The 17919-nt window shown below is 42.8% G+C and overlaps 2 protein-coding genes across 2 annotated transcripts; one reads left to right on the top strand and one right to left on the bottom strand.

Moving 5' to 3' along the window:
* The first annotated feature begins 313 nt into the window (after positions 1 to 313).
* lgals2b (lectin, galactoside-binding, soluble, 2b) lies at positions 314 to 5534 on the top strand. Its single transcript, XM_031811142.1, has 4 exons — positions 314 to 415; positions 3438 to 3517; positions 4335 to 4494; positions 5006 to 5534. Exons 1-4 carry the CDS (start codon positions 413 to 415, stop codon positions 5150 to 5152), a joined length of 390 nt encoding a protein of 129 aa, XP_031667002.1. The 5' UTR covers positions 314 to 412; the 3' UTR covers positions 5153 to 5534.
* A 7730-nt stretch (positions 5535 to 13264) lies between these two features.
* Positions 13265 to 17422, bottom strand: LOC116358990 (urotensin-2 receptor-like). The gene has a single exon (XM_031811558.1). It carries the CDS (start codon positions 14836 to 14838, stop codon positions 13759 to 13761), a length of 1080 nt encoding a protein of 359 aa, XP_031667418.1. The 5' UTR covers positions 14839 to 17422; the 3' UTR covers positions 13265 to 13758.
* Positions 17423 to 17919: the final 497 nt, after the last annotated feature.

Genomic DNA, 17919 nt, shown 5'->3' with positions numbered 1-17919 from the left:
AACAAATGTGTACACTATATAGGGAATATGGTGCCATTTGGTACATTCTCTGGCAACTCACTCCAAATATATGCGACTATCTTCCAGTGGAGGCTGCTAAAGGGGAGGATGGCCCATGTTAATGGCTGGAATGGTTTCCATGTGGTTGATACCATTCCATTGACTCCATTCCATCCATTACTATGAGCAGTCCTCCCCTCAGCAGCCTTCACTGCTTCCTTCTATTGCTTGGTTGGAAATGTAGGCTAGTGATATTATTGGCCCTGATTGGTCACCACTTTTACAACTCCTTCTCTTATTGGCTAGTACAAAATTCTAAACCCTGCCCTTTCTACAATACCAGACTGTAAAATGAAAACTTTCTCACTTTTCAGGCTTTTTCTGCTGAGATTTCATTGAGAAGTCCGCCAAGATGGTATGTATGACTGTAATTCATTCAGAACTATTCTTTTATCAACTTTCTCTGCTTTCAAACTATCTACACACTACAGCATATCAGATACATTGTTTAAACACCTCCCTTTCCAAGGCAAATCAATACAAGGTAGAGGGACAGTGAGTTGTCTGGTAAAGTTTGTGTGCAGCTCCTGAAATTGATGTTTTGCTTTGATACTGTGTTATCATGATTATTATTATCACAGTACAAATAACCTTGGGACAACTGGAATTTAATATGAGTCTGTGATTAAATGACTTTCATTGCCGATATTATTTATTCTACTACAGGGGCAGTCCATAAAATCCATATGTGATTCTTTGTGGTCTTTTGCAATAGTGTTCCTTATCTTGATGTACTTTGAATTACTGTGAGTGGTGAGTCTGGAGATTAGTTGGATTCAGGGTTGTAAAAAGTAAGAGGATGACACCTGTATATTCTACAGCCTTTAGATCAGCGCTCTCCAACCCTGTTCCTGGAGAGCTACCCTCCTGTAGGTTTTCACTCCAACCCTGTTCCTGGAGAGCTAACCTCCTGTAGGTTTTCACTCCAACCCTGTTCCTGGAGAGCTACCCTCCTGTAGGTTTTCACTCCAACCCTGTTCCTGGAGAGCTACCCTCCTGTAGGTTTTCACTCCAACCCTGTTCCTGGAGAGCTACCCTCCTGTAGGTTTTCACTCCAACCCTGTTCCTGGAGAGCTACCCTCCTGTAGGTTTTCACTCCAACCCTGTTCCTGGAGAGCTACCCTCCTGTAGGTTCTCTCCAACCCTGTTCCTGGAGAGCTACCCTCCTGTAGGTTTTCACTCCAACCCTGTTCCTGAAGAGCTACCCTCCTGTAGGTTTTCACTCCAACCCTGTTCCTGGAGAGCTACCCTCCTGTAGGTTTTCACTCCAACCCTGTTCCTGGAGAGCTACCCTCCTGTAGGTTTTCACTCCAACCCTGTTCCTGGAGAGCTAACCTCCTGTAGGTTTTCACTCCAACCCTGTTCCTGGAGAGCTACCCTCCTGTAGGTTTTCACTCCAACCCTGTTCCTGGAGATCTACCCTCCTGTAGGTTTTCACTCCAACCCTGTTCCTGGAGAGCTACCCTCCTGTAGGTTTTCACTCCAACCCTGTTCCTGGAGAGCTACCCTCCTGTAGGTTTTCACTCCAACCCTGTTCCTGGAGAGCTACCCTCCTGTAGGTTCTCTCCAACCCTGTTCCTGGAGAGCTACCCTCCTGTAGGTTTTCACTCCAACCCTGTTCCTGAAGAGCTACCCTCCTGTAGGTTTTCACTCCAACCCTGTTCCTGGAGAGCTACCCTCCTGTAGGTTTTCATTCCAACCCTGTTCCTGGAGAGCTACCCTCTGTAGGTTTTCACTCCAACCCTGTTCCTGGAGAGCTAACCTCCTGTAGGTTTTCACTCCAACCCTGTTCCTGGAGAGCTAACCTCCTGTAGGTTTTCACTCCAACCCTGTTCCCGGAGAGCCACCCTCCTGTAGGTTTTCACTCTGTGTCACAATATAAATGTGTCTAACTTTGTTGCTTTGAACCACAAGAAATGTACAACGTCAATGGATTCTAGCCCCAACGAATTACGGAGTTTTTGAGAATTGACTGGAGACTCCACCTGTTTGATGATTAACATCATTATTGATCTGAGATACAGAGACAGGTGATGCAGTGTTCCAAGGTGCGGCCCAGGTATAGGGTCTAACTACCATATCTTCTACGTGACTATTACCATGTGATACCAGGGACATTGACCCACTGATACAGAGGACACAATGACTACCATTTATTAGATCCAACCAATGATTGTTTGAAGGGAGGTATTATGTGAATCTCAATAGCATCATTGACGATGCAGTGTCACACACACACACACACACACACACACACACACACACACACACACACACACACACACACACACACACACACACACACACACACACACACACACACACACACACACACACACACACACACACACACACACACCACGGATTGTAGTACAGACAGAGGGTGTGGGAGGGTCTTAGCTCGTCTTTGAATCACCAGTTTCATCCTCTATATTTTTAGTCTCAGTGTTGTAAACCATTTATGACTTTACTGTCTCCTTGTGACCACTTCCTGACCATCTCAACGGTCAAACAGCATTCAAACAACGTTTAGGTCCTGTTTTCCTGCTTTTATGACCCTGTGTTCTGTATTTTATGGCTGATCCCAGATATGATTGTGCAAACATGGCGTGACAATGACCGTAGGAGTCGTCTAGTACAAACAGATCTGGGACCCGGATATGGTTTTATTACCCATGGGTGTTTCACTCACTACCCCAATAAGGTTGATCATTAACACTGAACAAGATAACCTGACCGTAGGTTCTGTTACCGTGGTTCCATGTGCACCACAGACATGCTGATACGAATCTGGAAAACACAGGTGGCTGGTGGCATCTTAATTGGGGATGACGGGCTCATAGTAATGACTGGAACTGAATGAATGGAGTGGTATGGAACTCATCATGGTTTTCCACGTGTTTGATACTTTTCCATTCACTCCATTCCAGCCGTAATTATGAGATGTCCTCCCCTCAGCAGCCTCCTGAGCTGTAACGTTTATGAAGTAGTACATGCCAGTTATGGATAACAACGTTTTCAAAAACACAAAGGTCATACAACGTTCATACTGATGTCATTGACACTTAAGGATGATCAACTAAAGGTTCATTGCTCCATTGTCATGTCAACTCCATCGTCATGTCAACTCCATCGTCATATCAACTCCATCGTCATATCAACTGGGCCGAGATGAACATTATCCCTGTTATGGGAACCAAACTCTGCAGACCAATGAGATTTATTTTCCCCACTTCTCATTTACTCTTAGTCTCTGCTATTTGTACTGTTCATTTGACAAGGTAATTGTTTTCTATGAGCTCAGTGCAGTAAGACGCTTATTACTGTGTATTTATCCCATTTGTTAACCCCTTAGTTGTCTAATTTCTCCTTCCTAGACGTTCCGTGTGGAAAACATGTCCTTCAAGCAGGGTCAGGAGATGACGTTCACAGGGAAGACCAAGTCTGGAGCCTCTAAGTAAGATCCTGACACTTCACCTTTCAACCCAAACCCAACACAGTGTTTCCCCTAGCATTAGTCCTAGAGGCACTCCTAGTGCCTCACTCACTTCTCACTCCCAAGATTTAGCAGAACCCTCACACTCTTGGTTTCAATTCAATGTTTTTCGCAGCCCACCAAGTGTATATGGGAAACACTGCAAACAGTGCACATACAAGTCACTATTGGTTTCAACTACTGTTTTCAACTACTGGTTTCAACTACTGGTTTCAACTACTGGTTTCAACTATTGGTTTCAACTACTGGTTTCAACTATTGGTTTCAACTACTGGTTTCAACTATTGGTTTCAATTACTGGTTTCAACTATTGGTTTCAACTATTGGTTTCAACTACTGGTTTCAACTATTGGTTTCAACTACTGGTTTCAACTATTGGTTTCAACTACTGGTTTCAACTATTGGTTTCAATTACTGGTTTCAACTGCTGGTTTCAACTATTGGTTTCAACTACTGGTTTCAAATATTGGTTTCAACTATTGGTTTCAACTATTGGTTTCAACTACTGGTTTTGGTGTTTGTAGCCCTGGATGTCACATTGGGGGCCTTTGCAACCCACAATATACATACCAAAAGGTTGTCATGGTTATTGACATGGTTTCAATTCAATTTGGCTATGCTCATGGATAACTTATTGTGTTACTTTTTTTGGACTGAATTATCATATCTCATTTCCTGTTTCATTTTTATTTTTCATTTTTATTTTATCTCCCCCCATCTCTCTCTTTCTCTCACTCTCTCTAAATCTCCCCCCTCCTCCATCTCTACCCCCCCATAGTTTCACCATCAACATCGGCCACGACAGTGACAACTACGCCCTCCACTTCAACCCTCGTTTCAACCACGGACACATCGTGTGTAACTCTCTGTCTGGAGGAAGTTGGGGAGACGAACTCAAGGAAGGTCACTTCCCCTTTCAGGATGGAGAGCAGTTCAAGGTGTGTGTGTGTGCTCGCGTGCGTGTGTGTGTGTGTGTGTGTGTGCTCGCATGTGTGTGTAATAAGGTAATAATCACCAGTCTAACATTTGGTCATAGGTCAGTCTGGTCACACAGTCTGTTGACTCTAACTGCAAATATAATGTGTAACAGTTATAGAGTCCACAGTTAGTCTACACTGGTGATTAAAACTGCATATATTGTATAACTACATCTGACAGAGTAATCTCAATGGCTCATAGATTTGGCTCACTAGGAAGACAGTGTAAGCCTGCCTAACTGTTGAATTGAATCATTACAAATAAGTCATTAACCAGGAGCCATTCAAATAACGTCTACAGAAATGAAGCAGTAGATCATTATAACTTGCCTCAAAGATTCTAGCCTCCCATGCCTGACTGCTACAGACTGCAGACTACAAGACACATGGCTGGTAAATGAGATTCTAAACATTTCTCTCTCTCTCTCTCTCTCTCTCTCTCTCTCTCTCTCTCTCTCATCCCTCCGTCCAGCTGGTCCTCAACTTCACCAATGAGCAGTTCTACATCAAGCTGCCAGACGGTCACATGATGGACTTCCCCAATCGCCTTGGCGACTGCAAGTACAAGCACATCATGGTTGACGGAGATGTCAAGGTCATCAGCTTCAAGATCAAATAGAGGTTGACCTTTAACCTCTGACAGTTGTCTAATACCTGTGAATTTATTTATACCAACTCTGAGCTCTCATTGTGTACGTTGTGTAGCGAGAGGAAAACCCACTAGGTGGCGCCACTGTCAAACACACTTCTACCAGAAACCTGTGGAGAGACCATTCCAGATGTGTTAATAAAACCTCCGTGAAAGCAAACAATGTTTTCAATATCTTTATGTGGCCTTTGTATAATCTTTGAATACTTTTGGTGTGTCCTTAACGAGAGGCTGAATCTTTATTTCCTTACTCACTAGTGTTGGAGATAGAATCACAAGCATTCCAATGCACCTGCAATAACATCTGCAAATCTGTGTACGCAGCCAATAAACTTCCATTTGATTTAGTGTATTCTCTTTCCCTCTCTCTCTCTCTCTCTCTCTCTCTCTCTCTCTCTCTCTCTCTCTCTCTCTCTCTCAACCCCCCATACTCGTACAGCGGTCAGTCATGACATCATCAGACCGAGACACATTACTGTTTATTAGACTGTAGCCTGGGTGTTAATCCCCTTCTGCACACACCCACACAAACACACACACACACACACACACACACACACACACACACACACACACACACACACACACACACACACACACACACACACACACACACACACACACACTAGTGTAGCCTGGGTGTTAACCATGGTCTCCAACCATAAAATAATTGACTGTGAACTCACTAGGTCAGTGTACTCACTTATACAGTCTATTGTCACTGTCCTGCCTGTCAGTCTGTCTACCTCCTGCCTCCTGCCTGTCTATCTGTCTGTCTGTCTGCCTCCCTGTCTGTCTGTCTGTCTGTCTGTCTGTCTGTCTGTCTGTCTGTCTGTCTGTCTGTCTGTCTGTCTGTCTGTCTGTCTGTCTGTCTGTCTGTCTGTCTGTCTGTCTGTCTGTCTGTCTGCCTACTGCCTGTTTGCCTGCCTGCCTCCTGTCTGTCTGTCTGTCTGTCTGTCTCCTGGGTGAACTAGAACATCAGTGGAGTGAACTCACACTTGGCCTTCTAGGAATTTTTGTATCTTTTTAGTAGTAGTAGTGGTTGATACCAATTCAATGCTAACTCTCTTTACGAAATATGTTATTCTATGCTGAGTCATGACTAAGGCTGAGCAACAAGCTATCAAGGATGGCGGGCAGCCTAGTGGTTAGGGCGTAGGTCCCGTAACCAAAACATTACTAGTTCTAATCCCAGAGCCGACAAGGTGAAACATCTGTTCATGTGGCTGTGAGCAAGGCACTTAACCCTAGTTGCTCCAGGGTTGTCGTTGATCATTGGCTGTGACCTCCCTCTCTGATAGGTGTCTCTCTGAGTGTCTCAGGGGGAGTTGGGTAAAAAAACACTCATACATTTCACACATGTGTATAGGACAATTATGTGCAATAGGACAAATATAATTCAGTTAACAGAGGACCAGCTTTTGATTAGATATTGATTGACAAACTGGACTCAAGTAACTAACTTTCAGTTAAAGTAATTAAGTAACGAACTGTCAGTTGAAGGACAAATAATATCAATCAACTCAAGTTATTCAGACCAAATGGTTCGTATACAGTTGTAGTCAGAAGTTTACATACACCTTAGCCAAATACATTTAAACTCAGTTTTTCACAATTCCTGACATTTAATCCTAGTAAAAATTCCATCTTAGGTCAGTTAGGATCACCACTTTATTTTAAGAATGTGAAATGTCAGAATAATAGTAGAGTGATTTATTTCAGCTTTCATCACATTCCCAGTGGATCAGAAGTTTACATGCACTATATTAGTATTTAGTAGCACTACCTTTAAATTGTTTAAAACTTGGGTCAAACGTTTCAGGTAGCCTTCCACAAGCTTTCCACAATAAGCTGGGTACATTTTGGGCCATTCCTTCAGGCAGAGCTGGTGTAACTGAGTCAGGTTTGTAGGCCTCTTTGCTCGCACACGCTTTTTCAGTTCTGCCCACAAATTTTCTATAGGATTGAGGTCAGGGCTTTCTGATGGCCACTCCAATACCTTGACTTTGTTCTCCTTAAGCAGTTTTGCCACAACTTTGGAAGTATGCTTGCGGTCATTGTCCATTTGGAAGACCCATTTGCGACCAAGCTTTAACTTCCTGACTGAGGTCTTGAGATGTTGCTTCAATATATCCACATAATTATCCTTCCTCATGATGCCATTTATTTTGTGAAGTGCACCAGTCCCTCCTGCAGCAAAGCACCCCCACAACATGATGCTGCCACCTCCGTGCTTCACGGTTGGGATGGTGTCCTTCAGCTTGCAAGCCTCCCCCTTTTTCCTCCAAACAGTTCTATTTTTGTTTCAACAGACCAGAGGACATTTCTCCAAAAAATACGATCTTTGTCCCCATGTGGAGTTGCAAACTGTAGTCTGGCTTTTTTTATGGCGGTTTTGGAGCAGTGGCTTCTTCCTTGCTGAGAGGCATTTCAGGTTATGTTGATATAGGACTTGTTTTACTGTGGATATAGAAACTTTTGTACCTGTTTCCTCCAGCATCTTCACAAGGTTCTTTGCTATTGTTCTGGGATTGATTTACACTTTTCGGACCAAAGTACGTTCATCTCTAAGAGACAGAACGCGTCTCCTTCCTGAGCGGTATGATGGCTGCGTGGTCCCATGATGTTTATACTTGCGTACTATTGTTTGTACAGATGAACGTGGTACCTTCAATTTGGAAATTGCTTTGGAAATTGCTCCCAAGGATGAACCAGACTTTTTTTCTGAGGTCTTGTCAGATTTCTTTTGATTTTCCAATGACGTCAAGCAAAGAGGCACTGAGTTTGAAGGTAGGCCTTGAAGTACATCCACAGGTACACTTCCAATTGACTCAAATGATGTCAATTAGCCTATCAGAAGCTTCTAAAGCCATGACATAATTTTCTGGAATTTTCCAAGCTGTTTAAAGACACAGTGAACTTAGTGTATGTAAACTTCTGACCTACTGGAATTGTTTTACAGTGAATTATAAGTGAAATAATCTGTCTGTAAACTATTTTTTTTTAAATTATGCACAAAGTAGATGTCCTAACCGACTTGCCAAAACTATAGTTCAACAAGAAATTTGTGGAGTGGTTGAAAAACGAGTTTTAATGACTCCAACCTAAGTGTATGTAAACTTCCGACTTCAACTGTAATCTGTATCCAAGCAGTCCAGTCTGTGTTGTGGTTCTGTAGGTCCTGTTAGTATTAACATCAATCAACTCACGTTATTCAGACCAAATGGCTCATATAATCTGTATCCACGCTGTCCAGTCTATGTTGTGGTTCTGTGGGTCCTGTTAGTCTATTTTGGCAGGATGAATAACGTGAGACATTCCTGAGAGACAATTTACAGGACAACACGAAGAGACCTGCCTCAAGGCTTTGGAATGTTGCATGGTGGGACCACATTCCCTGGTGAGAGGCGGCGGTCTGGAGAGTGTGTGTGTGGGGAAGGTAGGGGTAGTTGTGGGGGGTAGGAGTGGGGGTGTAGGGGTAGGTGTGGGGGAGGTAGAGGTAGGTATGTGTGTGTGGGGGGGGGGGGGGGGGGGGGATTAGGGGTAGGTGTGTGTTGGGGGGATAGGGAATGTGTGTGTGTTGGGGGGGGGCGGAGGTAGGGGTAGGTGTGTGTTTGTGTATGTGTGTGTTTGTGTGTGGGTCAGTGGGGTCCATCATAGACACATAGAGTGAGGGAACTAGCCACCAACAGGACACACAGTGCATTCTTACAATCGCTGATAAATGTGATGGCATGATTGCCACACATTACACTGTATGTGAAAGTTAACTCTACTGCCAGCAGAGGGCAATATCGTAGTCATTTTACCTCTAAATCAATCTGTCAAAACTTTATTAGAACAATCATGTAATAAAAGAATACAAGATGAGAAAAACCAACCAAGAACATTAGCTTGACACATTTTTGGCAATATGACAACAACGTGGAAGTAAGAAACAAAATACATAGTGACTGGTTGCATGACATGCATGTCAATATGTCACAATAAATACATAGTGACTGGTTGCATGACATGCATGTCAATATGTCACAATAAATACATAGTGACTGGTTGCATGACATGCATGTCAATATGTCACAATAAATACATAGTGACTGGTTGCATGACATGCATGTCAATATGTCACAATAAATACATAGTGACTGGTTGCATGACATGCATGTCAATATGTCACAATAAATACATAGTGACTGGTTGCATGACATGCATGTCAATATGTCACAATAAATACATAGTGACTGGTTGCATGACATGCATGTCAATATGTCACAATAAATACATAGTGACTGGTTGCATGACATGTCAATATGTCACAATAAATACATAGTGACTGGTTGCATGACATGTCAATATGTCACAATAAATACATAGTGACTGGTTGCATGACATGCATGTCAATATGTCACAATAAATACATAGTGACTGGTTGCATGACATGCATGTCAATATGTCACAATAAATACATAGTGACTGGTTGCATGACATGTCAATATGTCACAATAAATACATAGTGACTGGTTGCATGACATGCATGTCAATATGTCACAATAAATACATAGTGACTGGTTGCATGACATGTCAATATGTCACAATAAATACATAGTGACTGGTTGCATGACATGTCAATATGTCACAATAAATACATAGTGACTGGTTGCATGACATGCATGTCAATATGTCACAATAAATACATAGTGACTGGTTGCATGACATGTCAATATGTCACAATAAATACATAGTGACTGGTTACATGACATGCATGTCAATATGTCACAATAAATACATAGTGACTGGTTGCATGACATGCATGTCAATATGTCACAATAAATACATAGTGACTGGTTACATGACATGCATGTCAATATGTCACAATAAATACATAGTGACTGGTTGCATGACATGTCAATATGTCACAATAAATACATAGTGACTGGTTACATGACATGCATGTCAATATGTCACAATAAATACATAGTGACTGGTTGCATGACATGCATGTCAATATGTCACAATAAATACATAGTGACTGGTTACATGACATGCATGTCAATATGTCACAATAAATACATAGTGACTGGTTGCATGACATGCATGTCAATATGTCACAATAAATACATAGTGACTGGTTGCATGACATGCATGTCAATATGTCACAATAAATACATAGTGACTGGTTGCATGACATGCATGTCAATATGTCACAATAAATACATAGTGACTGGTTGCATGACATGTCAATATGTCACAATAAATACATAGTGACTGGTTGCATGACATGTCAATATGTCACAATAAATACATAGTGACTGGTTGCATGACATGTCAATATGTCACAATAAATACATAGTGACTGGTTGCATGACATGTCAATATGTCACAATAAATACATAGTGACTGGTTGCATGACATGTCAATATGTCACAATAAATACATAGTGACTGGTTGCATGACATGTCAATATGTCACAATAAATACATAGTGACTGGTTGCATGACATGTCAATATGTCACAATAAATACATAGTGACTGGTTGCATGACATGTCAATATGTCACAATAAATACATAGTGACTGGTTGCATGACATGCATGTCAATATGTCACAATAAATACATAGTGACTGGTTGCATGACATGCATGTCAATATGTCACAATAAATACATAGTGACTGGTTGCATGACATGCATGTCAATATGTCACAAGAAATACAGCAGCCTACATGATGAATGCAAACTGGAATCCCCTGGCAAAATATATGTCACACAGCTATTGCTGCAGATGTAGGATCTTAATCTGATCACTCTGTTGCAGGACAACTTTCCTGTAATGTGTGAAATTAAACAATTAGAGGTTTGAGGTTTAACAAGGCATTGAGTTATAAAAATGTTTCTTAAATGTGTAATTTCCACTTTGACATTTCAGACTTGATTTTCCCTTACGAAAAAACTATCTATCCCTACAGAAAACGTCCATTAATTATAATCCACATAATAATTCACTTTTCCTGTTGCTGCAGGGTTATTTTCTGTAGCAAACTGGCACAAATTAAGATCCAACACCTGTATAACTACAGTGCCTTGAGAAAGTATTCGGCCCCCTTGAACTTTGCGACCTTTTGCCACATTTCAGGCTTCAAACATAAAGATATAAAACTGTATTTTTTTGTGAAGAATCAACAACAAGTGGGACACAATCATGAAGTGGAACGACATTTATTGGATATTTCAAACTTTTTTAACAAATCAAAAACTGAAAAATTGGGCGTGCAAAATTATTCAGCCCCTTTACTTTCAGTGCAGCAAACTCTCTCCAGAAGTTCAGTGAGGATCTCTGAATGATCCAATGTTGACCTAAATGACTAATGATGATAAATACAATCCCTTACGAAAAAACTATCAATCCCTACAGAAAACGTCCATTAATTATAATCCACATAATAATTCACTTTTCCTGTTGCTGCAGGGTTATTTTCCTGCTGTAGCAAACTGGCACAAATTAAGATCCAACACCTGTATAACTACAGTGCCTTGCGAAAGTATTCGGCCCCATTGAACTTTGCGACCTTTTGCCACATTTCAGGCTTCAAACATAAAGATATAAAACTGTATTTTTTTGTGAAGAATCAACAACAAGTGGGACACAATCATGAAGTGGAACGACATTTATTGGATATTTCAAACCTTTTTAACAAATCAAAAACTGAAAAATTGGGCTTGCAAAATTATTCAGGCCCTTTACTTTCAGTGCAGCAAACTCTCTCCAGAAGTTCAGTGAGGATCTCTGAATGATCCAATGTTGACCTAAATGACTAATGATGATAAATACAATCCACCTGTGTGTAATCAAGTCTCCGTATAAATGCACCTGCACTGTGATAGTCTCAGAGGTCCGTTAAAAGCGCAGAGAGCATCATGAAGAACAAGGAACACACCAGGCAGGTCTGAGATACTGTTGTGAAGAAGTTTAAAGCCGGATTTGGATACAAAAAGATTTCCCAAGCTTTAAACATCCCAAGGAGCACTGTGCAAGTGATAATATTGAAATGGAAGGAGTATCACACCACTGCAAATCTACCAAGACCTGGCCATCCCTCTAAACTTTCAGCTCATACAAAGGAGAAGACTGATCAGAGATGCAGCCAAGAGGCCCATGATCACTCTGGATGAACTGCAGAGATCTACAGCTGAGGTGGGAGACTCTGTCCATAGGACAACAATCAGTCGTATATTGCACAAATCTGGCCTTTATGGAAGAGTGGCAAGAAGAAAGCCATTTCTTAAAGATATCCATAAAAAGTGTTGTTTAAAGTTTGCCACAAGCCACCTGGGAGACACACCAAACATGTGGAAGAAGGTGCTCTGGTCAGATGAAACCAAAATTGAACTTTTTGGCAACAATGCAAAACGTTATGTTTGGCGTAAAAGCAACACAGCTCATCACCCTGAACACACCATCCCCACTGTCAAACATGGTGGTGGCAGCATCATGGTTTGGGCCTGCTTTTCTTCAGCAGGGACAGGGAAGATGGTTCAAATTAATGGGAAGATGGATTGAGCCAAATACAGGACCATTCTGGAAGAAAACCTGATGGAGTCTGCAAAAGACCTGAGACTGGGACGGAGATTTGTCTTCCAACAAGACAATGATCCAAAACATAAGGCAAAATCTAGAATGGAATGGTTCAAAAATAAATATATACAGGTGTTAGAATGGCCAAGTCAAAGTCCAGACCTGAATCCAATCGAGAATCTGTGGAAAGAACTGAAAACTGCTGTTCACAAATGCTCTCCATCCAACCTCACTGAGCTCGAGCTGTTTTGCAGGGAGGAATGGGAAAAAATGTCAGTCTCTCGATGTCCAAAACTGATAGAGACATACCCCAAGCGACTTACAGCTGTAATCGCAGCAAAAGGTGGCGCTACAAAGTATTAACTTAAGGGGGCTGAATAATTTTGCACGCCCAATTTTTCAGTTTTTGATTTGTTAAAAAAGTTTGAAATATCCAATAAATGTCGTTCCACTTCATGATTGTGTCCCACTTGTTGTTGATTCTTCACAAAAAAATACAGTTTTATATCTTTATGTTTGAAGCCTGAAATGTGGCAAAAGGTCGCAAAGTTCAAGGGGGCCGAATACTTTCGCAAGGCACTGTATATACCAATAATATTCAGATGATGTAAAAATACAAAAACTACTGAGTTTAGAGTAAGCCATGTTGTTAGGTCAAGTTTATGCTGCACTAACTACTCAACTAACGATTAGTTTGTTTTGGAGGCTGCTCTTGCCCCAACAGCTATAAAGAAATGTCCTCATGTTTTCAACAAATCCAAGGTACTCCTCAGAGTGAAAAGATAAAAATGCTGTATCAGAAATGCTTTGGTAATAGTGCTCTTGTCAGAATAACTCCCCCTCTTTTATAGTTCCTGCATGGATGACCTATCATCCCCAGGATAAAAAGGATTTAAGTCAAGTATAATAGTTCCTACTTGTGTCACGTCAAAATACTTCCCCCCTCTTCTCCTATAGATCCTGTAGGGGTTCTTCAGGAGCTGACCCCAGGTCACCTCTACTCTGATTACAGATCCTGTAGGGGTGCTCCGGCTGCCGGGTCTCCCCTACTTGACCCTGTGCTCTGACCCTTCTGAGCCAGATAGTCCTTATAGTTCCGGGTCAGGAGGGTGTACAACAGAGGGTTAATGCAGCTATTCCCATAGGTCAGACACGTTACAAAGAAATTCATGTAACTGTGAGTGGCAGGAGACAGAGCCCTGAGGGACAGCGGGGAAAATAACTGTGCCAACTGCCACCCCCAGAAAGGCAGGAAACACACCCAGTACGCTACAATGATACAAAAAATCATTGTTACTACCTTTTGTTTTAAGCCTCGTCTTCTCGCTGAACGGCTGCTTCGTCCCAAGCTAGCCTGAGCGGTCCAATAGTGACGTGCTAGGCCAGCGTAGAGACCAACAATGACTAAACCGGGTACGAGGACGCTGGTTAGAAACAGGACGGTGAGGTAGGCCTTGAAGGCCTCGTGGGTCCACGTCGGGTAACAGATCCGCTTGACGTTCCCGGCCGCGTTCGACTTCCCTTCCCTCAGCCGTATCATAATCATCATGGGTAGTGTCAGGACAAACGCCGCGAACCAGATGACGGCCGCCACTACCTTCCGTCCCCGCGTGCTGGATCGCCGGGCGTCAAACGGCTTCGCCACGGCCCGGTAGCGCTCCAACGACATGGCGACCAGGACGAAGACACTGGCGTGCATGGTGAGGAGATCGAGACTCAGGAGGACCCGGCAACCGGCCTCGCCGAACAACCAATCGTGAGCAAAGTAGGTGCAGATGACGAATGGGATCGTAGAGAGGTAGAGGAGGTCGGCGAGGGCAAGGTTGAGTATATAGACGTACATAGAGCCGGATCGGCGGAGAGTCGCGGAACGCATGATGAAGAGGGTGTAGATGTTACCCGCCACCCCCATGGCGAGCATGATTAGGAGGGTAGTGCCGAGGAGAGAGGTCACCCACAAACCCCCACCCCCGGAGCTACCCCCTCCAGAGACACCGCCCGAGCCCCCAGAACCATGCTGGGGGGAGATGGAGGTCACGATGGGTGTCTGGCTCTGGTTCATCGTTGGGGAAAGGTTTGAGTTCATAAATTGTAGGGCCAGCACGTCCCTACAATGAAGTGATCACTTTACTGGGATAAACTGTTATTACTATTAGTATTCAGAAAGATTTTAAAGAGTTGCTTATGGATTCCAAACAGATTTGAAAGAGTTGCTTATGGATTCCAAACAGATTTGAAAGAGTTGCTTATGGATTCCAAACAGATTTGAAAGAGTTGCTTATGGATTCCAAACAGATTTTAAAGAGTTGCTTATGGATTCCAAACAGATTTGAAAGAGTTGCTTATGGATTCCAAACAGATTTTAAAGAGTTGCTTATGGATTCCAAACAGATTTTAAAGAGTTGCTTATGGATTCCAAACAGATTTGAAAGAGTTGCTTATGGATTCCAAACAGATTTTAAAGAGTTGCTTATGGATTCCAAACAGATTTTAAAGAGTTGCTTATGGATTCCAAACAGATTTTAAAGAGTTGCTTATGGATTCCAAGCGGATTTTAAAGAGTTGCTTATGGATTCCAAACAGATTTGAAAGAGTTGCTTATGGATTCCAAACAGATTTGAAAGAGTTGCTTATGGATTCCAAACAGATTTGAAAGAGTTGCTTATGGATTCCAAACAGATTTTAAAGTGCTCCATGTTGGAGTGAATAGAGAATCATTAAGAATGTGAGGCGACTTTCAGCACTGCATAAGATCCAGTGAAAAACAGACAGAACCAGACAAAAACAACAACTGTTCTGCATTGAAACTGTGTATGTGACAAGTAACATTTGACTTGAAAACACATAAATCGTCTTTGGCCTTCTGACTCTTTATCTAAATTGAATCTAAATCCAATAGGAAAACAGGCCGTGTGTAGTGATGCTTCAACAGTGGCTTCAGTTCCACTACGACTGTTAACCTGCAGCTTTAAGGTGAACCAGGACATGGCTGACAAGTCCACCTCATCGAGTGTCTCTTATCTCCCGATGTTTCCACGTCCCCGCTCCAGCTCCTCCAAGCTCCCATGATCCTTTCCTTCCCGCGGGTACCGGACGAAGCCCAGGCGATACAGAAGAACAGACAGACGCTTCAGTTTCTAGTGGACTTGAACCGCACCGGTGACTTGGGAGTAGCTTGATGTCCTGAGTTGACAGTGTGTTGTCGTTGGTCAGTTTGTGGTGATTCAGAAGCTCTCAGAATGTATCCAGAGGTTGGGTTGTCTTGTGTTCTCAGCTGGCACGGTGGATGGTCATTGTTGGTACCTCTCAAAAGGTCAATGTTGGGGTGTTCCAATAGAGTAACTGGGGCCCCTTCTAGTGTTTAATTCCAGAGCTTTTCATAGGCGTTTTGTTGTGTCCGTCTTCTTCTTTCCTTCAACTGCTGTCCTCTATTCTCTTTCCTTCTCTCTGTCCTCTGACCCCTTTCCTTCTTCCTCTTTGTCCCCTTTACCTCTCTCTTGCTCTGTTTCTCCTCTCTCTCTCTCTCCCTCCCCGTCCCCCTCACTCTCTCTCCCCGTCCCCCTCACTCTCTCTCTCTCCCCGTCTCTCTCTCTCTCTCTGTCATATAGGTGTAACCCAGGATGACTCTATGGATTTACGAGTCCTGCTCTCTTTAAACACCTGGGTGCAGTTTTAAACACCCCTGGTTCGCTGGCGCTAAAACACACACACACACACACACACACACACACACACACACACACACACACACACACACACACACACACACACACACACACACACACACACACACAGAATGCAATTGACACACAAACAAACGCAGGTACGCACACATGCATGCACAAGGATGCATACTATCTAGCATACATAAATACACACACACACACACACACATTGCCATATCATTCAACCTCTATATCTCACACATGAACTCTTTAGAAGTAATTTTCAAATCATTTACATATTTAAGACAAGAGGAGACCAATGTATGGATTTATAAAAAATAGTTTGTAGTACCTCAAACATGAACATTTACAACCAATCTTCTTCTATATTGGAAAACACCCTTGATAACACGAATAAAAGCACGACATGGGAGGAATGACAAGTATGTATCAATCAATGATACATTCTTTGCATGTCTCCTCAGTCTAAATATGTTGTCTAATACCTTCTAATACCTTCGGTCATTCAGGATATGTAGAAAGAGAGATCTGGCATATTCTTCAAACACCACAAAATGGCACTATAAAAAACCCCACTAACTGTTTATACACAACCATAAGGGTTGAACATTATCCATAGTTATATTCAAATGTATATCTTTACATATCTCCTAACCAAACTCACCCATCAAAAATGTCAATTTCTAAGATATTAATAGGGAACTTTAAAAGTAAACATTTAAATGACATTGATCTGAGAGATTAAAGTAATGACATAGTGTAAGGCACAGTGGTTGACCATGATGACAGGTCCTGCTGCAGTCTAGTGTGTTTGTACATCTGTCTTTCTTAGGCAAGGACAGCCTAACCTAACTAACGTCTTGGTGATCTCCAGGATGGGCAGAGGGAAGGAGTAGGAGAGGAGGAACAGAAGACGGGTAGAGGAGAGGAGGAGGAGAGGAGGAACAGAAGACGGGCAGAGGAGAGGAGGAGAGAGGAGGAACAGAAGACGGGCAGAGGAGAGGAGGAGAGAGGAGGAACAGAAGACAGGTAGAGGAGAGGAGGAGAGAGGAGGAACAGAAGACAGGTAGAGGAGAGGAGGAGAGAGGAGGAACAGAAGACAGGTAGAGGAGAGGAGGAGAGAGGAGGAACAGAAGACAGGTAGAGGAGAGGAGGAGAGAGGAGGAACAGAAGACAGGTAGAGGAGAGGAGGAGAGAGGAGGAACAGAAGACGGGTAGAGGAGAGGAGGAGAGAGGAGGAACAGAAGACAGGTAGAGGAGAGGAGGAGAGAGGAGGAACAGAAGACGGGTAGAGGAGAGGAGGAAAGAGGAGGAACAGAAGATGGGTAGAGGAGAGGAGGAGAGAGGAGGAACAGGAGACGGGTAGAGGAGAGGAGGAGAGAGGAGGAACAGGAGACGGGTATGTGAGAGGAGGAGAGAGGAGGAACAGAAGACAGGTAGAGGAGAGGAGGAGGAGAATACAGGTAGAGGAGAGGAGGAGA

This window comes from Oncorhynchus kisutch, unplaced genomic scaffold, assembly GCF_002021735.2.
Source record: "Oncorhynchus kisutch isolate 150728-3 unplaced genomic scaffold, Okis_V2 Okis01b-Okis20b_hom, whole genome shotgun sequence".
In the NCBI taxonomy this organism is placed as follows: Eukaryota; Metazoa; Chordata; class Actinopteri; order Salmoniformes; family Salmonidae; genus Oncorhynchus; species Oncorhynchus kisutch.
Note: the sequence above shows the minus strand (reverse complement) of the source record. Positions and strands in the feature narration are given on the sequence as shown.

Coding starts and splice junctions, on each gene's coding strand:
- LOC116358990 (XM_031811558.1), bottom strand. CDS start 14,838: ATGAACTCAAACCTTTCCCCAACGATGAACCAGAGCCAGACACCCATC.
- lgals2b (XM_031811142.1), top strand. Junction 3,518..4,334: donor ACCAAGTCTGGAGCCTCTAA/GTAAGATCCTGA, acceptor ACCCCCCCATAG/TTTCACCATCAACATCGGCC. Junction 4,495..5,005: donor AGGATGGAGAGCAGTTCAAG/GTGTGTGTGTGT, acceptor CCCTCCGTCCAG/CTGGTCCTCAACTTCACCAA.